The sequence below is a fragment of the Aspergillus flavus genome, chromosome 5 (genome assembly GCF_009017415.1).
Source record: "Aspergillus flavus chromosome 5, complete sequence".
NCBI lineage: Eukaryota > Fungi > Ascomycota > Eurotiomycetes > Eurotiales > Aspergillaceae > Aspergillus > Aspergillus flavus.
In genome coordinates, this window is record NC_092408.1 from 1,989,337 (window position 1) to 2,013,029 (window position 23,693).

General features: G+C 48.7%; 8 protein-coding genes across 8 annotated transcripts; 2 read left to right on the forward strand and 6 right to left on the reverse strand.

Annotated features, from left to right (window-relative positions):
• The first annotated feature begins 264 nt into the window (after positions 1 to 264).
• On the forward strand, positions 265 to 5,186 carry F9C07_2163396 (uncharacterized protein). Its single transcript, XM_041292919.2, has 2 exons — positions 265 to 2,831; positions 2,885 to 5,186. Exons 1-2 carry the CDS (start codon positions 998 to 1,000, stop codon positions 4,852 to 4,854), a joined length of 3,804 nt encoding a protein of 1,267 aa, XP_041147674.1. The 5' UTR covers positions 265 to 997; the 3' UTR covers positions 4,855 to 5,186.
• Positions 5,187 to 5,848: 662 nt separating this feature from the next.
• Positions 5,849 to 7,563, reverse strand: F9C07_6216 (putative MFS sugar transporter; the record flags this gene model as incomplete). Its single annotated transcript, XM_071511441.1, has 2 exons — positions 5,849 to 6,963; positions 6,999 to 7,563. The coding sequence occupies 2 exons, from the start codon at positions 7,561 to 7,563 to the stop codon at positions 5,849 to 5,851; spliced, it is 1,680 nt and encodes a 559-aa protein (XP_071364421.1).
• Positions 7,564 to 9,060: 1,497 nt separating this feature from the next.
• F9C07_6215 (uncharacterized protein) lies at positions 9,061 to 9,780 on the reverse strand (the record flags this gene model as incomplete). Its single annotated transcript, XM_041286400.1, has 1 exon — positions 9,061 to 9,780. The coding sequence occupies one exon, from the start codon at positions 9,778 to 9,780 to the stop codon at positions 9,061 to 9,063; it is 720 nt and encodes a 239-aa protein (XP_041147676.1).
• Positions 9,781 to 10,036: 256 nt separating this feature from the next.
• F9C07_2284873 (RNA-binding nuclear protein containing a distinct C4 Zn-finger) lies at positions 10,037 to 11,656 on the reverse strand. Its single transcript, XM_071510726.1, has 2 exons — positions 11,456 to 11,656; positions 10,037 to 11,302 (listed from the first exon to the last, which is right to left on the reverse strand). Exons 1-2 carry the CDS (start codon positions 11,515 to 11,517, stop codon positions 10,387 to 10,389), a joined length of 978 nt encoding a protein of 325 aa, XP_071364422.1. The 5' UTR covers positions 11,518 to 11,656; the 3' UTR covers positions 10,037 to 10,386.
• Positions 11,657 to 15,569, reverse strand: F9C07_2284874 (transmembrane hyphal anastomosis protein Ham2/Far11). The gene is made up of 5 exons (XM_041286401.2): positions 13,310 to 15,569; positions 13,154 to 13,260; positions 12,933 to 13,099; positions 12,749 to 12,878; positions 11,657 to 12,695 (listed from the first exon to the last, which is right to left on the reverse strand). Exons 1-5 carry the CDS (start codon positions 15,269 to 15,271, stop codon positions 11,855 to 11,857), a joined length of 3,207 nt encoding a protein of 1,068 aa, XP_041147677.2. The 5' UTR covers positions 15,272 to 15,569; the 3' UTR covers positions 11,657 to 11,854.
• F9C07_2163410 (PAP2 domain protein) lies at positions 15,570 to 17,285 on the reverse strand. The gene is made up of 3 exons (XM_041292922.2): positions 16,863 to 17,285; positions 16,600 to 16,789; positions 15,570 to 16,535 (listed from the first exon to the last, which is right to left on the reverse strand). Exons 1-3 carry the CDS (start codon positions 16,908 to 16,910, stop codon positions 16,069 to 16,071), a joined length of 705 nt encoding a protein of 234 aa, XP_041147678.1. The 5' UTR covers positions 16,911 to 17,285; the 3' UTR covers positions 15,570 to 16,068.
• A 1,025-nt stretch (positions 17,286 to 18,310) lies between these two features.
• On the forward strand, positions 18,311 to 20,170 carry F9C07_6211 (RING finger protein; the record flags this gene model as incomplete). The annotated part of the gene is made up of 1 exon (XM_041286402.1): positions 18,311 to 20,170. One exon carries the CDS (start codon positions 18,311 to 18,313, stop codon positions 20,168 to 20,170), a length of 1,860 nt encoding a protein of 619 aa, XP_041147679.1.
• Positions 20,171 to 20,316: 146 nt separating this feature from the next.
• Positions 20,317 to 23,684, reverse strand: F9C07_1652926 (uncharacterized protein). Its single transcript, XM_071508287.1, has 6 exons — positions 23,264 to 23,684; positions 23,189 to 23,196; positions 23,072 to 23,123; positions 22,203 to 23,020; positions 21,362 to 22,146; positions 20,317 to 21,280 (listed from the first exon to the last, which is right to left on the reverse strand). Exons 1-6 carry the CDS (start codon positions 23,369 to 23,371, stop codon positions 20,463 to 20,465), a joined length of 2,589 nt encoding a protein of 862 aa, XP_071364423.1. The 5' UTR covers positions 23,372 to 23,684; the 3' UTR covers positions 20,317 to 20,462.
• Positions 23,685 to 23,693: the final 9 nt, after the last annotated feature.

The following is a 23,693-nucleotide window of genomic DNA, read 5'->3' on the forward strand; positions in this document are numbered from 1 at the left end:
AACGGCGTAGAATTATTTAATTAGTAACACATGAAATAAGAAATGTACACAGGTTGCGTTGAAGGGAATTAATTCATCACAAGAAATTAGAAAAAACAAAGACTCATGGCTGCATATCCAGGAAGAACAACAATCACGACTTTGGGGAATCCAACAGCTGATGGATTCCGTGACGGACTTCCGGATTCTCTCTTATGATACTCCAACTAGTTAACTATTATTGACCTATCGGACCCTTGGGACGCGCCCGTCATCCGGGGCGGGCGATTAATGTTCCCAGGCGGAAGGGCCACCTATTCCGTTTTCAGGGTCACGTGGATGCGTCGCTGTGCAGCAACTGATTGTCATCTTAATTAGTCGTAGTCCATATAGTGGGTATTGATGCACAATTAACTCTCAAAATAAATGTAAAATTTTATGCACGGTAAGCATTCAGTCGGCCATCATGGAGTACTAGCCACAATTACAATCTCCCAGTAATAATTATTATGCCCTTCCGAAAATCAATCGACGCAAGCCAGTGGTCCTATAATCTTAACCATCCAATTACTCTGTAGCCCACTTATGACATCGCTGTTTCACAACACACCCCATTTATTGATGCGCCACAATTAGTACACGTCTCCTGCGACCATCCAATCATGTGATTGGACACCTCTCACTACTGCCCTTCCTGACTAAGGTATTAACATCTCCATACTCTAGGCCACCATCACTCGAGATTACGAACGCCCTTGCTCTTGACAATAACAGACACAAATATAACTCCCGGTACGGAGTACCTCTCCATTCATTTTTGCGCCCACTCTGATAACCACACCGCCGACATTTTGCGCAACCAAACCCCCGAATATTCCTTACCGCATCAACAATGGTCCTGCTGAAAAGTCTTGGATGCAACTCGACGTGACATGATATCATTTGCTAGTGCAGGAGCTTGAGGACTGCTCCCCTGGATGTGGGGACTTACACCGCATTTGTCTGTGATCTGTTCATCATGCCTTCATCATCCGATTACTTAAACCCCAAGGCCCGAGCCAGCATTGCTGATGATTCTGGCTCGGACGACGATCTTGACCTGGAGGAGCTCGATCCAACTTCGGCAACAATTCACTCCCCACGTTCAACAGACGAATCAACGAGACCAAGGGACCATGGACCAGGGATTGCGCTGAGGAATTTGCGCTTGGGCGTAAGAGACCGAGTGTGGGGCCGGAATCAATCCGGGACGTACAGGGGATCGGAGGACATGGATTGTTTGCTCGAAGATCGAGACGACGACGGCCTGCGAAGGTCCCACGCGAGCTCTCACAATTATACCGATGACAATGCGCCCCTGCTGGAGGAAGGTCGACATGAGTCCGGTCGCTCGTTTCCGGACAACGAGCGAGTGCTGCACAGGAATCGTCGATTCCGGTTTCCGGGTGCTAACATAGCAAGTTTGTTCTTTGGCTCTTCGGCGTCAACTGAGAGTGAAACTGTGATTGCGAAGCCTCCCCGCGATGTTTTTGTAGGGCAGGTACAAAGGTCTAAATACCCGCCAAATATCGTTTCGAATGCAAAATATACCCCATGGAGTTTCTTGCCCCGTACATTGTACAACGAATTCTCGTTCTTTTTCAACATCTACTTCCTCCTTGTCGCGCTTTCACAGATTATTCCCGTGCTTCGAATAGGCTATATGTCCTCTTATATCGCGCCATTGGCGTTCGTCGTTTCCATATCTCTAGGAAAAGAAGCTTTGGATGATATCGGTCGACGGCGAAGGGACGCAGAGGCGAATGCAGAGGAGTTTTCTGTTCTAGCATTCGATAAGCCTCTTGAGAGGCAAACGTTATCTGCGCGTGGCGATGTTAACTCCGAGATTGCAAATGCCATCCAAGTTACTAAGAAATCTCGAGACCTGAAAGTTGGCGATGTCTTGAAAATTCGAAAGAACCAACGGCTTCCTGCCGATGTTGTGATCCTGAAAAGTGTCTCGAATGATACGGCTCACCAGGACACCGTGACGGAACTATCCTCAGATCTTATACAGGCGGACCAAAGTTTAGGACCGCCTACGGTGGAGTCTAGCTCGCGTACTGCAGCAGAAACGACAAACACATCGTCGACTAGCGATACGTTCATACGCACAGATCAACTGGACGGTGAAACGGACTGGAAACTACGTCTACCATCAGTACTATCGCAAAATCTTCCACTTCTGGACCTCTCCCGGTTGAAAGTTACTGCAAGTGCACCGGATAAAAGCGTAAATGATTTTGTGGGTACTATTGAGTTAGGGCCTCCTGTCGGATTCTACGACCCCCACGTTGATAAGACAGATGGCGATAATTCGGGGAACGAAGGAGTTCAATCCAAATCTGCTCCGCTGACAATTGATAACACGGCCTGGGCTAATACTGTCCTTGCATCAAATACGATAACATATGCCGTCATTATCTATACTGGCTCACAGACGCGAGCGGCACTTTCAACATCCCCATCTCGCTCCAAAGTAGGGCTGTTGGAGTATGAAATTAACAACCTGACCAAAATTCTATGCGTCTTGACCCTCGCCCTGTCGATTATTCTGGTCGCCTTGGAAGGATTTCAGCCAACGAACGATAAAGAGTGGTATGTTGCGATTATGATCTATCTCATTCTCTTCTCTACGATTATCCCCATGAGCTTGCGTGTCAACTTGGATATGGCCAAGTCGGTGTACGGTCGTTTCATTGAGCGAGACAAGGATATACCTGGCACCGTTGTAAGAACAAGCACAATACCTGAGGATCTCGGTAGAATTGAGTACCTGTTGTCGGACAAGACAGGAACTCTGACCCAGAACGGTATGTTCCTCTCCCTTCTTTGTATAAAACTATTGGTCAACTGATTTGGGCAGAAATGGAGTTGAAGAAGATCCATGTTGGAACTGTGTCATATGCAAACGACGCTATGGAGGAGGTGGCCTCGTATGTCAGACAAAGCTTTTCTGGTAGCTCATTGACCACTCCTTCAACGCCTTTTGGAACTCAAACAGGACTTGGGGCAGCTCCCCGCACGCGGAGAGAAATAGGTTCGCGTGTCAGGGATGTGATCCTCGCTCTTGCTCTGTGCCACAATGTTACGCCGACAACAGATGACGAAGATGGCGTGAAAGTAACAAACTACCAGGCCTCTTCGCCGGATGAAATTGCCATTGTCAGGTACACCGAGGAGGTTGGGCTCAAACTGGCCTATCGTGACCGTCAGACGATAGTTCTCGAGTCTACGCACACTCGAAGCGTTGTTGTACGTGCTCGCATACTTGAGATTTTCCCTTTCACTTCCGATAGCAAACGTATGGGCATTATCGTACAATTTGAGACAGATGGTGGGATATTAGAATCTCCCAAACAAGGGCCCGAGATCTGGTTTTATCAAAAGGGTGCAGACACGGTTATGACCTCGATCGTTGCAGCAAACGATTGGCTTGATGAGGAAACTGCCAACATGGCTCGAGAGGGCCTGCGAACTCTGGTTGTGGGAAGGAAACGGCTTTCCTTGCAGCAGTACCAGGAATTCGATGTGAAGTACAAGCAAGCGTCGCTTGCTCTCCAAGGACGGGATATCGGGATGGCCAAGGTCATCAGCGAGTATCTTGAACGAGACCTGGAACTCCTTGGGGTGACTGGGGTCGAAGACCGTTTGCAAAGGGACGTTAAGCCATCACTAGAACTTCTCCGCAACGCTGGAATAAAAATCTGGATGTTGACGGGTGACAAGGTGGAGACAGCACGTTGTGTGGCTATTTCTGCGAAACTAGTTGCCAGAGGACAGTACATTCATACTGTCGCCAAAGTCAAAGACAAATCGACTGCCCAGGAAGCTCTGGATTTCCTGCGTAACAAAACTGACTGTTGCCTGCTTATTGATGGCGAATCTCTCGCTCTCATGCTTGGTCAATTCCGGTCAGCGTTCATATCAGTTGCAGTCCTGTTGCCCGCTGTTGTTGCGTGTCGATGTTCCCCAACTCAGAAAGCCGAGGTTGCGGACTTGATCCGTCAGCATACCAAAAAGCGAGTCTGCTGCATAGGAGATGGTGGCAACGATGTGTCCATGATTCAGTCGGCTGATGTGGGAATTGGTATCGTTGGTAAAGAAGGACGCCAGGCTTCCCTTGCAGCAGATTTCAGCATTACGCAGTTTCACCACCTCACCAAGCTCCTGGTCTGGCACGGACGCAATTCCTACAAGCGGTCTGCCAAGTTAGCACAGTTTATCATGCATCGCGGTCTCATCATCAGCGCCTGTCAGACCATGTACAGCATTGCCAGTCACTTTGATCCCAAGGGTCTCTTTATCAACTGGCTTATGGTCGGCTATGCTACCGTTTACACCAACGCCCCCGTCTTCTCCCTAGTCTTTGATCGTGACGTTGACGAGCACCTCGCCAATCTCTACCCCGAACTGTACAAAGAACTCAAATCCGGCCGCAGTCTAAGTTATCGCTCTTTCTTCACCTGGGTCCTGATCTCCGTATACCAGGGGGCCATAATCCAAGGCCTCTCCCAGATCCTCCTAGACACAATCGCAGGACCCCGGCTCATCAGCGTATCATTCACAGCCCTGGTGATCAACGAACTTCTAATGGTCGCCATCGCCATAACTACCTGGCACCCCGTAATGATCTTCTGTCTCCTAGGCACAGCCCTCCTGTACGCTGCCAGCGTCCCCTTCCTAGGCGAATACTTCGACTTGCAGTACGTGATCACCGTGGATTGGGTCTGGCGTGTTGTCGCCGTGGTCGCCGTGGCCATCATCCCCGTCTGGGCTGGAAAGTTGATTCAACGATCCTGGCATCCTCCGAGTTATCGGAAAGTGAGGGGCTAGCTTAATCATATTATCCTCTTACTTGCCTTCCTGACTTGATTCTGTTTCCTACTAACCTCTACCACCACCACCCTATCTTTCTCGCATGTGATAAGAATATTCCATCGGTTGAAATGTGTTTTGAGCGGGCGCTTTTCATTTGTGATATCTATTGTATGCCTGTAATAAGCATTTCTTTTGATATTGCCGCTGAGGCACTGTCATGGTTGATATATAGCATTTTAGAATTTCACTGGTTTACTTGTGCCTACTTTTCTCAGGAATCTGCAGGGCCTTGCCTTCATGGTTAATCGTATAACAGAAAGCAACCTCGGTCTCGTGCGTTCAAACGATGCACCATTCTTTTCCGTATGAAAAGGCCGAGCTACTAGATAATGATATGAGGACTTTCAAGTAAGGTATATATTGTGTTAAGAATGACTTCTTTTTCTTAGCAGACGAGATCGCCGATTGCTAAGACTTACTCCCCGCGGTAACATGTCTATATCGTGGCATTAAATCGAGTTCATAGAACTAGTCTATATAATCTAGCAAGCACCGAGCCCTTGAGGGGAGTTGAAATACGGCCACAGTATAAAGGCAGAGTCCTGGAACACTTACTAATGGTGTCTGAAAATATCTAAATACTACACTTTTAGACTACGTAAGGTATAGTGAGCACTTACCCTAAACGCCACCTTATAATTAAAAGTCTCGGGTTACCGTTTTAATATTGTTATTTTGAAATAATATTGTCACCAGAAAGGGTCCAAGGTACTTTGATGCTTCATTTGAGAGAAGGGTTGTTTTACTACATATATTAATAACCAAGAGGTCAATGCCTGCTGCGGATAGTAACTCCCCAGACATGCAAAACATAACATGATGCATACAGATCATAACACAGCATTGCTCATCACCTTTGCTTCTGAATCGTTGAAGAAGAGAGATATCCCCGGTGGCGTATACCACAGCCCCAGGCAGATTAAGATAAAGAACAGGTCTCCTGTCGAGACTAGGGGCTGAACACTTTCTTGAACCGGAAATGGGAGAGATCCCGGATGATCTGCGCAGTGCTCTTCATGTTCTCCTTGACGATATATGACGTGGGCTTGGAGAACAGCTCGTCGATCTCTTCCAGAGACTTGTTCTTCGTTTCTGGCATGAAGATGACCTGGTAGACCCAGCCGATTGCGGCGATGCCACCGTAGAAGCCCAATGTGAGACCGATACGGGTCATAGATTTCATCATAGCGGTGAAGTTGTATGTGACGATGAACGAGCATAGGAAAAGGTTGGCGTCGGCAGTAGTCATACCATAACTACGAAGGTAGGTGGGGAACACCTCGGATGGGATAACCCAGGTCAGACAAGCGTATGAGCCAAAGAAACCCATGTAGAGAATGATGCCGGTGAGGTAGACGCCCTGGGCGGCCACTGGGTTTCGTTCGGGATTGATTTGATAACCCACGCCAACCAAAACAAGACCAATAAAGAAACACGGCAGCATGGTATTGGCCCAGTAACGCCGACCGAATTTCTCCATGTACATGACCGCCGGGATTGTGCCGATCAGCAAAGAACCACCACCCACAAGCGACATGAAGACACTGTTGCGCTTGTCGAACCCGATATTTTCCATAAGAGTACCCATGTAGTACATTACGGCGTTGACACCCGTTAGCTGGCCGAGGACAATCATGATGTTGGCGTAGACCATGGCGCGGCGAGCACGTGGATTGGTAAAGAAGTCCATCCAGGCGTACTTCTTGGTGTGCTGCTGCTCCTCGTTTTCCGACTCCACCGACTGGCGCATACCTAAGAACTCACTCTTGGCATCGATATCCTCGAAGCCACGGATCTTTTTCCAAACACCATATGCTTCCACCGGCTTGTTCTTGTGCATCAAGAAACGAGGACTTTCAGGCAGGAAAAGCATTCCGACAAGAAGGATGGTTGAGAAGACCAGGGATGAGCCAAGAATATAGCGCCAGTTGCCCTTGACATCCAGGAAGATGGCCGCAACCGCATAGCCAAGGACCTCGCCCAGAGCAATGTTTAGCTGATACAGCGAGACCAGGTTACCACGAATCCGTGATGGGACTGTAACTGTAAGCGGATGGAACCAGACTGCAACGGGACAAGGCATAATTTTGGTTACATACCACATTCAGCAACATAAACCGGAACGGTACCACCCTCCAAACCAACACCCATACCTAGAATGAAACGGCCCGCAAACATCATGCCAAAGTTGACCGCGCCGGCCTCCAAAGCAGCACCAATGGTGTAGAGGATGCACGATACGATAATAGCCATACGACGGCCCAAGTACTCGTTGGCCGGAGAAAGAATTAGCGCACCACCCACGGCACCCAGCGGCATACCGGCATTAACCAAGCTGGCGCGCGAGTCAGACAAGTGCAGGTCATCGGGCATGTAGAGGTTGGCACCACTGATCAAGGACTGGTCCAGGCCGGAGAGCAAACCTCCCAGGGAGGCAAATGCGACTAGGATATAAGTAAAGTAGGCCGGGTTGGGCAGCGCGAGCTCGAAGCGCGACTTCTTCAATTCACCCAGTTGATTCTCTAGCTGTTGGAGTTCCATATCCATGGCAGCCTCGTCAAAGGCGGCGGTGCCCTTGGAGTCTTGGAGGATATCATCCATCTCCACGGCGGTAGCATCCTTGTGGTCATCATGGGAGGCCTCAACATCCTTTAAGGACCCCATGATGGAGGTTGATGAATATCGTTGGAAATACTCAGGGAGGGGTATAAACTTATAATACAAGGGAGGTATTTATGGTATAATCAACCGATGGATCAACAAGAGTCCCTCGAGTTCTAGAGGAGACGGAAAAGAATCATTTAGCAACTACGAAAGAAGAGAAGAAAGGAAAGGAAAAGGAAAAGTGAGAAGAAAGTCGGGCAGCGGAGACAGCACGGGACTTATAAGGCCATTGTCAGGCACGTCACCCCATTTCAAGAACTCTCCAGGCTCTTGTCGTACCGGGATGGCACCTGACTGTGGGGGGGGGGGGGGGGGGGGGGGGGGGAACAGTAGTAGAAGAATCCACAGAATCAATTCAAAACTTTGGGGTAGATAACTCGATTACTGGATGACTCGATTACGAGATTGGTAGCCAACGAGACAGTGGAGACGTCATGGTCTCGAGTTAAAAAAGAAAAAAAAAAAAAAAAAATCTCTCTCGGGATGAATAAGGAGTGTGTGCTGTGAAGGGCAAAGGACAAGGGGGATCGTGAGTAAGGAGAAACTGGAGATGGAATGTTGTTGGGTGAGAACTCCGGAATCACTCCGCATGGAGACCATCGGGAAGCCTGGAGTGGAAAAAAGAGGAGAGCGCCGATCCCCACACGGCATATACACCTTTCCCCGTGGAGGGCAAAAACTACGACAAGTCAGGAAGCCGAGTCCGGCAACGGTACAATTTCGGGGAGTCTCCGGGTTTTTTTCATATAAAACGTCCAAGGCGCGTCCAATGGAAGAGGGTCAATTGCGGGATTTATGGAGCGTCATCGGAGAGAAAAGCAGAGAAGCAAAAACGCCCAGCACGAGGAAACCTTCCACCTGCTCGCCCGAGCCTCTCATTCGCTCGTTCCCCGGTTAAGATTTTGCCAGGAAAGGCTTAGTTATATCGAACCAGTCCTTCTCACCCTGGAAAACGTGGGGGGTCTCCATTTTTCGTGAGGTAATCTGCTACCACTCGGTGTGTACTAGTACTAGTCTACTAACAGTATATCCTCGCTACTCTGGTCCAAACATGGTAGTAGTAAAATTCTATTATCCACCTATCGTCGGTCTTCTTCACTGACTTACATGGGTGGCTTTTCGTTCTTCCGCCCTATACAATCACATGATATCAAGCACATAAAGTCACAATACTTTCTAGTCTGTCTCTAGTACTCTACACTGTACATGTATCAGTAGTACAAAATTACATTAATTAGTTGAGAAGAAACGAACAGAAAACGTAAAAAGAAAGAAAAAATAGTGACGGCCTTCCTCCAGCCGGACACACAGACACTAACCAGCAGTACCTGCCTTCTCGGTGGGATATCCATCCTCTGCGTCAAATCACTTCTCCTTCCTAGTTCCGCGGGTAAACTCAACTTCTGGAGAACCGCTAAAAAAATTTTTTTTTGGAGGGCTCCAGTTTTTTGTTTATTTTTTTTTTTAGTTTATTTTTATTTTTTTTTTTTAATTTTTTCATCGCATCCTTCCCCCAACCGGTTTTCGTACGCTAGGATCCGATCCGCCATAGTATGGTGAAATCGGCCGACTGTTCGGGTTCTGCCCGGGACTAGGCGACCGGCCTCCATGTAATCTAGCCCGAAGCCTTTCCTGCGCCGAAGCTGCCCGTTCCAGAGGTTGAGAACCGGAGAGCGATTGATATGATCCACCTCGCTGACTGGGCAATGGTCGCGCTCCGCCCGGGTGCAGCGACGGCGGGGTAGGCGAGTGACTGGGTGGTGTTGCTACAGACCCCGGGGGCGCACTGCTCGTGGCCGCCAACGGCGCACCCATGCTACCAGCAGCCCGTCCTCGCCGCAAGCTAGCCGTTTGGGAGGTGGGAGGTTGTGCCGAGCCCGAATCACCCCACAGATCACCCAACCCACCACCACTACCACGTCCGTACATCGACGTTGCCGGGGCCGAACCATGAGCGCCGGGCTGGATTTGAGTCGTCGCGATGGTCCGGGCCGGCGCAGGCGTGGGAGCTTTGGGATCAGGAGGGAGCCAACCGGGAAACGGGCGACCTTTCTCCGTATAGTAGGCGCGTAGAACGTTGGAGATGTGAGAGCAGTCCTCGTGGTCTGGGTCGTCCGCCTCGTCGCCCAGAGTAATCGCCCGGCGAAGGGACGTCAAGCGGGTGCCGAGATTCGAGATCGCCGAAGAGGACGTGAGAGAGGAGAAATAGGAAGACATTATGTTGTAGTTCGTCGTTCAGGAGTGACACTGAATGTTGGTATAATGGCGGGGGTGTGCGATGGCGGCAACGCGATGCGGTGTGGACGGAACGAATGCGACAACACCGGAATGTCCAATAAAAGATTTTCGAAACTGACAGTTACGGGCAGTGCGAGTTACAATGATAATGACAATGAATACGGTATCACAACTAACAGCCGCCCAAGGAGGAGACAGAAAGTGTCTGCCACATTCTTTGCCAGGAGGTTAATTTGGCTTCATTAAGTCATTACACTTGGCGCTCCACTCGCTTGTTTCACCGCGGCACGTGAGCCGCGCCTGTCTTCCAGGAGTATGGAGTATATCTACCATGGGTCACTATCAGTTACCACCACTTTACCTTAAGGGGCTTGAAGTATGTTAAAATAAGAGTAAATTCCATATTAAATCCGCAGGACCAGGAAGGTGTTGGTAAACTATGCAGAGACTGGGTATGACGCCCGATCGTAGCAGATGTGACTTCAGAGACAACAGCCAGACAACGCCGTGCAAAAAACAACAGACCAGAATGCTTTTTGCTTTTTTTCAAGTTGGTGTTTCCAAGATTCAAGGAAGGTCTCCGTCTTAAGCGAAGAGATTTTCCTTGCCAGCGCCCTCGGTTTCGTACTCGATCTCGATCCGAGGACCCTTCTTCCGGGGTTTAGCCTGGGGAGCAGGACGCTTCCTCTTGAAGCCAGGGGCGGGCTTCTTCTTCTCATCCTCGCTGTGCTCGCTAGCATCCTCGTCGTCACTCTCATCGTCACTGTCGTCATCCTCATCATCCTCGTCATCATAGTCATCACTTGAGTCTCCCGACTCCGCACCAAGCCAATCTTCAATATCTTCCAGGTCCTCCTCCTCATCAAGATCGCTAACGTACTCAACCTCACCAACACCTTCCTCTTCCTCCTCCAACTCTCCATCATCTAGATCCTCATCGCGCTCACCCTCTCCCGCGCGCTCCAGGCCGCGAAGCACCTTCTTCCAGATACCCTCCTCCACATTCAGCGGCGCTTCACCATAAGCACCACTGCGTAATCTCTCAATAAGCTCTCTCTCAATCGCCCGCTCAACCTTAGCCGCCGACTCAGCCTTGCGCTCACGGGTTTCCTCTCTCCGCCGAATCTTAGGCGCCATCTTCGGCACAATCTTCTCTCCTAGTCTCTCCTCTTCTTTAGCCAGCTTCTTCATGCGAATAGCCACCTGCGTCAGCCTCGTAAGACGCTGCTTGCACTTGTGCACCAGGAACTTGGGCCAGTAGATCAGTCGCTCATCAAGCTGCTCCAGCGCCTTTGCGTAGTTCGACGACAGCCTTATCCGTTCCCACCATTTGCTGGGCATGTGCGCGCGTTCCACGGTCTTCATGTAGAGGTACATCACGCCCGTTTCGGGATCTGACCGCACTGTGGCATAGCGGGAGTTGGCCAGCGGGCAGGACTGGCGATTGCAGAGACCGCTGACATTGTACTCGTTTCGGCAGAAATTTTGGCCTTTGGTTGTCCTGGGGGTGGAAATGTTAGTTAAGTAATGTATTATTTCTATTTATGAAAAATTTTATCCTTTGTTTCCTCCTTCGCATCGGCCTATCGTCTTTCTTTTCTTTCTTTTCTTTTTTTCGGCGGAAGATATGCAAGCATTTTCATCAGTAACTTACTTTAGTTTATAGGAACAGAATTGCTGGTTGATAACCTGCCAGACAATCTCATCTGACGACATCTTGACTAGAGCCGGCCAGAAATCTCAAAATAAGGGCCTAAACCGCCGTGGTTGGGAGAAGAAATATCTTTGCTATCCGGCTAGACTTTGGGAGAATAATCGATTCTGCCGCAAAAAAAAAGTTGCCGCAGTGATAGTCACGTGGGCGTCCTTATCGATAAGACGATTGCAAAACATCATCTCCAACTGGTCAATATCGCTCCAGATTAGTAGATTGTGCTTGGTCCGATATGACTGAGAGCCAAATGATCACTTCTATTGGGGTATATGTATTTCATTCATGATTGTCATTATACTCTATGATGAAGAAACAGATTTTTTCAAGATAAAAATCGCCTCACCACCCCTCCATCTGCAATGGGCCGCCGTCCCACTCAGTTCCTTCTGGTAACTGCCCACCAGCAGCAGCCATCTCAGCTTCCTCGCTAGTGCCATTGAGCATCTCCTCGCCTGCAAATCCCCAGCCCATTGCTTCGAGCTCTCGCACAAAGAAATCGCGCTCCTCTTCCATGAGTGATGCGCCCTCCTCACCGCCCATTACGTCTTTATACCGCCGCAAGTGCCACCAGTGTGTTAGGCCACGGAGTGCTTGTTCGAGCGGCAAGGCTTCTTCCACCTCCGCATCGATGTCTGATCCTGCCAGCCAGTCATCTCGCAGCTCCGGACGGCAGTAGAGGTAGATGGCGGTGATCACACGCATGTTGCTTTGGCGCCATTTGCGGCCACAGTATGGGACCTGTGACTTGAAGAGCTTGAGAGTGTAGAACCGTAGATGCGGGTCTGGTATTTTCAGCCCTTTTCGAAGGATAGTACTAGATTTGTATTGAACCAGCAACAGACATCTGTGGGCTTTATCACGGGTAATCTTCTGCATGATATGCAAGTAATTGATAGCCGAGAAAAAGTTGCGGAATGAAAACACCTTGATCGGCTCTTTGGGTGGAGGTGCGGTAGGGTATCCCAGCTCGTCCACCTCAGGACGAGGAAGATCGGGCTCGTTTAAAAATTCTTCAAAGGCATCCTCCGGGGATTGTACTCGTACGGAAGAGTTACCTGGATCCACTTGTGATCGATGCCGAGCAATTGGGGGAGGTACCGCCTCATCCCCACTCGATTCCTCGTCCGAATGCGATGGTTCTGGCGGTTGGTCCGACTGAAGAAGACAGAAATGGAAGAATCTTATTCTTGTCAGTAATTCTGGCCGGTGAGTTATAATTGAAAAGGTGCGTACCCCAGCTCCTTGCGGTCAAACTTCTGTGCCACAGCTTGATCAATATCTTGGTGGGCAAACATCTTCAATATCAACGGCAGGTAATTGGAATCGAGCAACAACTGCGTCATATATTCAAATTTCAATATGTCTAGCCTCGGTCAGCAAAGTTACCATTCGATCTGCGCTAGGTTTATTAGCGTACGAGATCTTTTGAACCACTTTACCAGAAGCAACAAAGATCCTGAAATAGCTTTTCCAGTAATCTCCCGAAGCCGGACATTGTCAAGTTCCTCGATGGCAGCCTCGGAGTTCAAATCCTCGGTGATGGATGCTGGCCCGGGCCCGGATCCATTAACGCCGTAACCATCGCTAAGGACATGTTAACTCATTCTTGAGTACGAAGACCAGAGTTAGGGTCCATACCTCATTCCTTGGCTGCCTTGGGTCTGGTTCACCATAGCACTGACATTTGTCAGGATTATCTTCAAGAATACAATGGTGATGGATTGCAAATGCACAAGCGCTTGCGTCTAGAAAACTTGTCAGACCAGGTATTCTAAAAATACGGGGAAAACTCACGTAGAAAGACTCAACGGCATCCAAGCGCCGCTGGATATCTTCGTCGTCGGTTTCCTTGCTGGGCGACCATCGTGGAGTGTTCTTCTTTCCCTGCTTCAAATCTAAGTCTTGAAAGTCCTCCAGAAGTTCGTCAGGAATATTCTCATCGGATGGGGCCCCACTATCATCTAGGTACCAGCCGCGATCATATTTCATAAACCGTTCTCGCTCTTCCCAAAGTTGTCGCATCGCTCTAGTCATTTTGACGTGTGTCGAGAAAAGTTTGCCAGCCTCGATGATTGAAGCTGGTACGTCACTTCCCTCCCATCTCTTGCCAACGAGTACATCTTGAAGCTCGGTTGTACCTTTGCCGCCGATATCGTTGCTAGAAACATCTAGAGGTGGGTACATGAAGGGGAAGTTTTGGTTGGTCTGGTAGTTTTGCTTTTTCCCCGCTTTACCCCCTGGGCCAATTGGTGATGGAGGAGGAGAAGGTGCAGGTGTTGCTATGTGGACTGACTGGTGAAGGATAGAACCATTACCACCTGCAACAGATGGGCCGACCCCAGAAAAGAGTCCATTGGACGAAGCTCCTCTGCTGGGATGCTGGGGAAGAGGAGGGAGAATAGAATTGTTCTCTAGTTCCAGAGGAACTACAGGTGGTGGCGGGTTATAGGCCGGGTATTTAGAAGTAATTTCTTGCCGAAAGATGTGATAATCAAGAGGTGATGCAGTAAGAAAAGGCGTCCTCCGAGACGTATCATCCTCCCTTTCCTTAAATTTTGGTTCCAATTCCTCCTTGGCTCTTTTCAATTCATCACTGCCGCCAAAGAAGAGGAGCAATGACTTCCAAAATAAGAGGATTATCCTCGTAAGCGGAATGTTAGCAGAGTCATCCCACCGCAGGCGTGCGATAACTTCGACCAGGAATACCAATAGATTCGGCTTCAAGCCAATCAGGGCATTCCTTAATGGTGTGTGCCGCGGATCTTGGGCTTCTTGTTTCCTACCGACTTCCACGATCATGTAAAAGGCCGTAAGAATCAAATTTGCCTCGCGCTCCATGGCAGCGAGAGATGCTGGGTTCGCGCTCTCGGCCCCAGCGCTAGCAGGCTCACTACTATAAGAGGTGCGGTTTCTTTCAAAAATGCGGCATAGACACTCGAACAATGGTGCCAGGCCTGAGCTTTCAAGCACCAGGTTGGCATTATTTTCGATCCAACTGATTTGTAATGACTTAGACTTGGGGACCTCTGCGGTTTCCATGGGAGACGGATCTTCAGGATAGTCATCTACATCTCTTCCAGCAGTGGTACCCCATACACCAGTCACAGTATAACAAACGACTTCCAGGGCTTCAAGACGCACCGAGACCTCACGCTCTCGTATGCCATTTACCATCTGAGCCATGAATGCCCTTCGCTGATCATCAGTAGTATCTATCCATGATACCTGCGAGGATTCTGCGTTCTGAGCCTCGAGGAAAGAAGCCCACTTCTTCTCAAACGATGATTTCATCCCCAGCAGCATAGCTCTGTCAAACTCGCTGTACTGGAACCATTCTTCGATCTCTTCCGCAAATGGCTGAGAATCGGCATATACAAATGCATAAGCAGGCTGCTCAATCCTAGGCATTTCCTGCACGAATTGCCTGAGTTGTGCAAGACTTAGTGAGTCCGTGGGCCTTTCTGAACTCTGCTGCACTGGAGCTGGTGGTGGAGGCTGTAGAGGCAGCGGTGGAGCTGCAGCATCCCGACGCAACTCCGGTCGCCGATATGGTTTTCCAGCCTCCATAGGGACTTCACCTGGGGCAGACGGCGTGCTCCCTGAGACTCGCTCCTGCCGTAGGCCCTCGGCGACTTCTTCCATTAGCTGATCGTCTGAGACAGGAGAGATATCTGTCCCTGTTTGGTCGACCTCATCTGCCTTGACAATGTGGTGTTCTGGCACGGCCGTGTCGGCAGGCTCTGATGCATCATCCATCCTTTAGGCTCTGAGAGCTTATCTCTCGTCTCTTATAATAATTAAATGTAAAATGTGCAAGAATGTCAGGGGTATCTGTTCTTGGCAAAACAAGTAGAAAAGAGAGTTAAAATAGGTGTTATCGTTATATGTTCTAATAGTAGACCTGGGTGCAGAAATGGGCAAGGCCTGGCATGTTAATCAGTGAAGTCAAGGAGACATGATGGAGTCTCTTGGCGGCTTTGACGAAGCACAGTTCCGCAGCATGCTCGATTAAATAAACGATGGCCACGCGACGGAACAGTTGCCCATCTGCGGGCGAGACCGATCACGTGCGATACACCGCAACAGAAGTATATCAAGGTACCGGAATCAAGTGGTTTTTGAGTTACAACGTTCTATTGCTATTTGCGCTCTCTCTATAACATACCTCAAAGTGATACTACGAAGATATCTTTCCTCACGCGCATAGCAGTAATGTGTCCCCATTGAATATAATACAACTAGGCTCTCACCGCCATTCACCATGTATTCAATTAGTACGGGACCCAGCATATTCCCACATGGCACATTAAGGATCTTGTACCTTCCAAAAGAGCATATCCTAAACCTGGGATCTGTTATCATGTGTAAGCATAATAAGAACTTTCCAATAAAGTCACAAAGGCCTTGCGGCTTTGACATGTATATGGTGTATATATATATTGACGAGAATGCCAAAAGAAGTGGATCCAAGGGCATCGCGATCAACACGTTGTAAGCCCATTTCTCTCAAAGTTTAAGGAACGAAATATACGTGGCTCAAGTACCTATACTGTTCAATCTGTTTTCGGGGACCGGGGATCACTATTAATATGCCCACGACGCTTCAACTTCCGCTTTGCTTCCCATTTTTGCCATCCGGCCTCGGCTAGATCTTCACTTACCACCAAATCCCGTAGTCTCAACTGCGTCGATACGGTCAAATCGAGTACCCAGTCAATCCAGCCGTGTGCCCGGAGGAATGCCGTGATAAGAAACCAACCAAAGGCACACCCAATACCAGCACCACAGCCTGCCAAAACCTGTTTAGGCGTGTGGTAGTTCAGATATATACGACTGATGGCCACGGCACTGGCGCCAACGCTCAAGCCCATGGCAAGTACAATCCGTATGAGAATGTGAAATGATGACTCAGGGTGCGCGGGATTATGCCGAAAGATAAGGAACAGCCCCAGATAGACGGCGAAGTAGGCGACAAATTGGGCGTGGGATGATGGCATGCCATAGCCTTTACCAAGCATTTCTGTCATGGGTTCCGGGTCAATGTCTGAACACAACTAGGTCTAGTCATATACCACTTGACGTACGTTTCGGCCTTTCCTCTTGAATGATTCGCTTTAGCACAAAGTTCAATGCTTCACAACCCATCTGGCCTGCGAACATCAATAGCACCTCCATCTCTCTTGTGGCCCAGATAAGAGTGACATATGTCACGCATAATGCCTGGGGAACTAGGGCAAGCCAGGCCGATAAAAAGGAGAGCGGGTCGTTCGGATTCTACGATGAATGCACATGCCTCATCAGTTCGTAGAGCACTCAAAAACGCGCGTGGAAACCAGAAGAAACTTACATAATGGACATGTGTCAAAGACAAAGATGCCAGTGGCGTGTCAGTCATGTTGATGAGTCGAAAGCGCCAACAGAGATTACTTTAGTCTTTATTTATTTGTGATCTTTCTCCTCCTTCTCTCGCTTTGCACTTCCTCAAGCGTTCTCCGGTCCTCCGTTTAGGACAGTAATGAGATAAGGGCCCGATAGATAACAAGATGGGAGTATTGAAGAAGCAATAGATTCAATTTATATGCGAAGAGATGAATGAACAAGCAGATATCATTGACCGACAAACATTATGGACATGGGAATATGCAAGGAATCTTCAACCTCAGAACAGGACCCAGTCTTGAGAACCAGGTTGTGTACAATATTAAGCATGAATGCAAGCCGTGGTTACGACAGCCCAGAACTTTTTAAACGTGTCACATGCTCGTCAGGCGGGAGCCCGTGTCCCTCGCCGCTTTTGCCTCCAGTTGGGGAAAACGGAGTTAACTGGACATGGTCAAAGCAGCAACGCAAAATGAGGGGGAGGGGGAAATAGTGCCTCAGGTTGCAGCAACATCATTGTCAAATGAAATGATGAGAGCCGAAGAAAAAGAAATATTAATAAATATGAAAAATTAAATAGCTTAAAAAATACTAAAAATAAAAAAAAGGTCTCATTAATTCCAACAAAATACAAGAAACAAAAAGGACTCGGGCAGCAAAATCATGCCTGAAGTCCTTCAAACCACATGCTGAGTTGTTTTCAATTCCTTTTCTCTTTCTCTCTCCTTCTCTGAAGTCACTACTCTTCTTGATCTGCAACCGAGAAACCAAATTTTTATTGACAACTCCATCTGTACTATCTTCATCTTCTCTCTCTTTTCTTGTCCCTACCGTTAGTCAAAATATGACGCACTTCTCCTCACACGTTCAATCCGATATCTGGTTCTGTCTTTCTGTCTCGACCAAGATATTCCTATCGCAGACCATTCATTCTGACCTTCACCACTGCCAGGATTTCAACCGCCTGACAGCTCCATTTCCTCCCTAATTACGCTGTCTATCACAATCTGTCGCAGTACCTGAAAAGTAAGAAAGGATTGTGGGTCCCTCTCGCTCGATTCTTCTGTATATTCGCCGTTGCCACAAGAATGGCATCCAGCCTTTTTACAGTTTATCACTGTTAACAATAACTGGTGATTTACTAATCGATGGTTTAGCTGCATATTCGTCTTCTTAGCCTTTCCCTGGACTCAAGTCCTTTTTGAAGATTCATCGACACCTTTCCTTTCGCAGACACCCTCACCCAGAAATTCTCGAAGGCATGATATTTTTAAGCGATACATATACCATGGTTGTGTCAGGAATATTCCATTAAAGAATCTTCCTCGCCACCCCTTATCAACCACTACCCTAAATAGAGAACCGACCTGCACGTCCATCTCTTCCTTCCTACTTTTGTGGCGGCCTTACCCTAATATGAATGATACCGAGTTGCTTGATGACGAACGCTCTGTCGAGCTGTCATCAATCGCGGCCATCTACCCGGAAATCAAGATCGACCCTTCGTTCCCGTTCAAGGCATCTCTAGATATACCTGTCAATCCTTCACCACCTTTACGGATCTGCTTCGAGCAATATTCGGACACTGAACTTCCAACGATTTTGACTCCGCCCACATCCCTAGATGCTAGTGAAGTTGGCTTGGGCTTCGCTACCAAAACAGTTGATGGAGGCGCCACGGCGAGCTCCGATGAAGATATCCATGTCCTATCGCACCTGCCCCCGCTTTGTCTGGAAATTGAATTGCCCGGTGGGTACCCATCAGAGCAATCCCCCATCATTAAGCTCAGCACAGATCCTGCGTGGCTGCCCTCTTCAATCATCTCCAGGCTATTAGATGATGGGAAACGCCTCTGGGAAGAATGCGGCAGGGATCTCGTTGTTTATACCTATATCGATCATCTTCAACAATTAGCCGAGCCAGCCTTTGGTATCGATGATATACCCGACGGTGAAGTCAGGCTCCCCCGAGAGCTCAAAATTTCGCTCTTGGATTTCAACAACAAGGCCGAGAGAGAAGCGTTTGAGCAGGAGACTTTTGAGTGCGGAGTTTGTCTTGAGCCGAAAAAAGGGGTAAACTGCCATCGGCTCTTACTTTGTTCGCATGTTTTCTGTGTGCCCTGTCTCCAAGACTTTTACAATACATGTATCACGGAAGGTGATGTGGAAAATATCAAATGCCTAGCCCCGGATTGCGGCAAGGAAGGCAAGTCCGTACGAAGCCAGGAAGGGCAACCCAACAGACGCAAGAAGCACGACCGGACTCTGAGCCCTAGCGAGCTACTGCAGATTCCTCTGGAGCAGGAAACCGTACAGCGTTATGTCTTTTTGAAGCGGAAGAAGAAACTCGAAGCAGATAAGTCTACTATATACTGCCCTCGGCAGTGGTGCCAAGGTGCAGCTCGCTCGAAGAGGCATCCCAAGCCTATTGACCCAATGTCGGATGATCTGGGTCCCTCCGATGATGAGGATATAGGACTTGTGTTCGACCCGAATGGGGATGAGGCTCAGCTGCCTCCTATGGCGGATCGAGTGGCTGTTTGCGAAGATTGCAACTATGCCTTCTGCTGTGTCTGTAAGAAAGGGTGGCATGGTGAACTTGTACGTTGCTTTCCCCGCCGGGAAGCAGAATTATCCGCAGAGGAAAAGGCGACAGAGGAGTATCTAAGGCTGTACACATCAGCCTGCCCAACGTGCGATGCGCCTTGCCAGAAACGCATGGGCTGCAATCATATGATCTGCTTCAAATGTGATACGCACTTTTGCTATCTCTGTTCTAGCTGGCTGTCAGAGGACAATCCTTATCGCCATTTTAACGATGGCAATAGTTCGTGCTACAACAAACTTTGGGATTTAGAGGGTGGAGATGGAATTGACCCTGATGGGGCCGAAGCTCTTCACCAGATCCCAAATGAATTGCTAGATTTTGACGACAGCAGTGATGATGAGGACCAACCTGCCTGGGATTTTGACGACGGCGATAATCATTTCAGGCGCCAAGGTCACCCTCCGCCTCCTGCTCCGGCGCCACCTCGTGTCAACCAGAGAGCTGGTGGTCCTGGGCGTCGCGAAGGTGGACGCAACTTGAATGGTCTAGATGCAGCAGGCAGGGCTGCAGCGGCCGAGAGACAAGCACAGGCACGGGCAATGGCTGAGGTACGAGGCCGACCTGACGCTGACGTACTTAGACGACCAGGTCTCCAGAGATTTTTGGAACTGGTCCAGAATGATAGAGAAGATGAATGGGATAGTGATGAACTAGATGACGATTTTTGACGCATTCCATGCATGTTCGAGAAAGAAATGCTTATGTGTCAATGCCCAACTTATGTATGATGATCACGAGTTTTTGCATCTATATCAGCGCATCCATCTATTTTCTCTGAAGCGTTTTGTTTTATAAATGTGTTATAGTTATATGTGACAAACTTGGGTCCCAATTGATGTACACGATTGGTATGCTATTTTGAACCTACAAATACTAACAACCTTGTAATTCACCAAACCATATTTTTGAATACAATACTGACATAGTGGACCACCCTCCCATACATCTTGGTGAATGTGTTTAGACAAGAAGGTATCCATCTTCATCACTTTCATCGCCCGCTGTGTCCGTGGGGGACCAGTTGTACCAGAATTCGTAGCTCATGACGGTATGGTCCGCAAAGAGAAGCAACAAGCGATAGCGCCGAGATGGATTCCAACCACGCCAATTCTCCTCCGGTTGATAGGCACGGGTAGCCCTGGCATGGCACTCCGGCAAAGTTGGAAAGGTCCGTTGCTCTTGTTCTGGGATGGTATCAACCTTGCTGCTGACCGTGGGCGTGGACTCTCTAGAGACACCTGCACTAGACACTTGATAAGGGGGATGCAGCTCATCGCTCGCAATATTGGCTGATTTGGAGTTGTTTTGTAAAGGCGTGTCAAACTCGTCGTTGGTGGTTGGCTTATAGTGGAATTTCACGCCATCCCCGTTGGCATTGTGTGGAATGTTAGGCACGTCAGGAGGCATCTCAAACCCTTGCATTGGACTGACGCTCATGCCTAGGAGAGGGATCAGAGGTCGGTCACCGTACTTTTCCTGGCTCTCGAAAGGAACGATCCAGTCGACTCTGAATGATAGGCCATTGGTTTCCGACTCGGTTAGGGTAATCACTGCGGCACGGCCTTTTTGCGAGGCGGCCACTACGATTCCGTGTTCTGGGATATATTTGACCATGTTGAAGCGGTCACATGCGTCTCGAAGCGATCCAACAATGTGGGTGAATTGTTGCCGAAGGGGTGTGCCACAGAATACAGTTGCGCGAGGGGCAAGTGGATTGGGGATGAGGCGGATATCTGTTTGGGAGAAGTGGAGGATCGGAAAGTTCGCATGTGTTGGAGCTGGAGTCGATGAAAAATCTATTAGTGACTCCCTTTGTCCATAGATACTGGGATCACTGGGGAAGACACCGCGTGACATACGGTTAAAGACTTGGTAAGCAACTGCTTCGGAAGTTGATGTATCATCGCCTTCTGAGGTATCGTCGTCTGCTTCATCCATTTCTATGTCCTCAAAAGGGCTGACCTCTTCTATCGAGTAGTCATCAAAGTATTCTTCAGCCCCGGGGATATCGCCACCTAGAGCTTCCAGAAGCGCCACTTGAAGAAATTCAGGTGTTGTCAAAGGGCCATGAAACATATTATTATCGGTCCGATGTTCTGTGTCATCCACCCGGCGAAAGGCCCCATTATCACTCCGAATTTCGCCCTCTTGGCTAGAAATTTGCTGAGGTCCTGTATATGATTCCCCGTCAGTACTTATATTGGAGCTCGAATAATCTTCGAGCACAGAGCCGTCAACAGCACGGTGACTGAATGCATCGGCCGAGTCTGAAGGCCGGAGGTTTCCGACATCCTCTGTGTCCCTGGGTTCTGGAGCTTCATTTGCATGCTGACATTCCGCAGATAAGCCATCATGCACAGCATGACTGGTAGACTGGCGGGAATTGCTTTCTTTATTGATGCAGCAATCTGGCTCAAATATATCAGGTAAGGTCGGTTGTTCTGGTTCAGCCTTAACCGCAGGAGGAAAATAATTGTAGAGTCGAGATGCGTTAGGCACTCGGCTGCTTAGCTTTGTCAGGTCTAGAACTGGTCGACCATTCTCTAAACGACGGTGAGGTTGACCACCGCACGCATCCTTCGTCGATTTGAGCAGATGAAAAGCACGTGGGTCAAGCGCAATAACAGACCAGCCACGCTCTTTACTACCTCGTCCGTCAGTGAAAACTTATCCCAGACAATGTGCTAAGAAAGGCCTTACTCATGATTGAATGTTTCTGGAAAGTGTTTGAAAGAGGCATCGCCAAAGTGGTACACGTTAAATGGGCCAGGGCCCTCCCAGGTCTTCCAGACAAAAACCTGATTTTCGATATCTGTACTGACCATCCATGTTCCATTCGGGTCAAGATCACAATTCAGAAATGAGACAGATGGTATGTTAGTAAAGTGTCCTGTATAAGTCAAGCGCATGTTCCGTTTCCGTTGCTCCGCAGGCATTAAATGTCGTAGCTGTTTGAACTCCTCATCGCTCTTTATTTCCAGCCAAGTCTGGCCATGATCAGTCAGATCTTCCTCCTCCCCTAAGCCCTGACCTATGTCGTTGCCTTTGCCAGAAGCAGAGTTCACAAGTGCAAATGCAAAAACAGTGACAAGGCCTGTGTTTGCGGTCACTGCAATCAAGCGGGAGAACTTGTGTATGGCTAGCCCCCAGGCGCTGGCTTCGACATATTCAGCAAAGAAAGGATCCACCTGGGAGCCATCGAAAGGGCGGTGCTCCTTGCGTTCTGCAGCCCGCTTCAAAGCCGAGAAGATAGCCTCGACACGATAGCCGCAGACATTGCCCGAATCAGTGACCAGCAGAAGGACCTCATCGCGCCCCAGGTCATCCACAATGATATTATTGATGGCATGAGGCATATGTGGTGATATATACCCGCTGCTATAGGGGTCCTTCATGACAGGGGTTATTATCATTTCAGGCTTGGATCCCAGAGTCTGAAACGACCCAGCTGGCTCCCAGACATAGATCTGATGGGTATAGGCCACAAACAGAAGATTACGACGTTGAGAAAGAGCAGCCTTCAAGTATATCAGTAAAAGTCGTCATACAGAAGTGATGCTGCAGTATACCAGATTATTCCGCCATGCTGCACCTTGCGGAGGAAACGAGTCTGGCGCTCTGCTGTGCCGCGCAACGCCTCAGTCAGTACTGCTCCATGACTGCAGAAACGATGATAAAATACTTACGAGGAGAACTAGTCAAACTGTCAGCTGAAGCATGCCCAAGAGAAAGCAAATCTAGTTACTCATAGATCAACGTACTCTTTTTGCCCCTTTCTCAACGTTCAAAGGTCTAAGATGTAGGCCTTCTCTGGCTCGGGTTTTCCGGCCTAGAGGCCCATCATCAATATTGAATTCCATTCTTACCATCGATTCCACCCGAAGGTGGTATGGAGAATGACCAGTCCAAGTCAACTATGGGTAATATATCAGGCTATGGTTCACAGGTGAAAACATAAAGCGAGGGTGGTGAAGGCGGAAAGATATGCTCATTAGAAAAGCACGAGGGGTATATTTAATGTATCAGAATCAAGTGTGACATCACATGGAGTTTTGAGGCCTATCACTTTGCAGACCATTAGCATTATTATGCCAAATTCCCATAGAGACAAAGAGACAAGATAGCGCTTGTAATCTCCCTGGTCTATTGAGTCCTCTGCCAGAATATGAATCTTATGGTTCGATGAAGTCA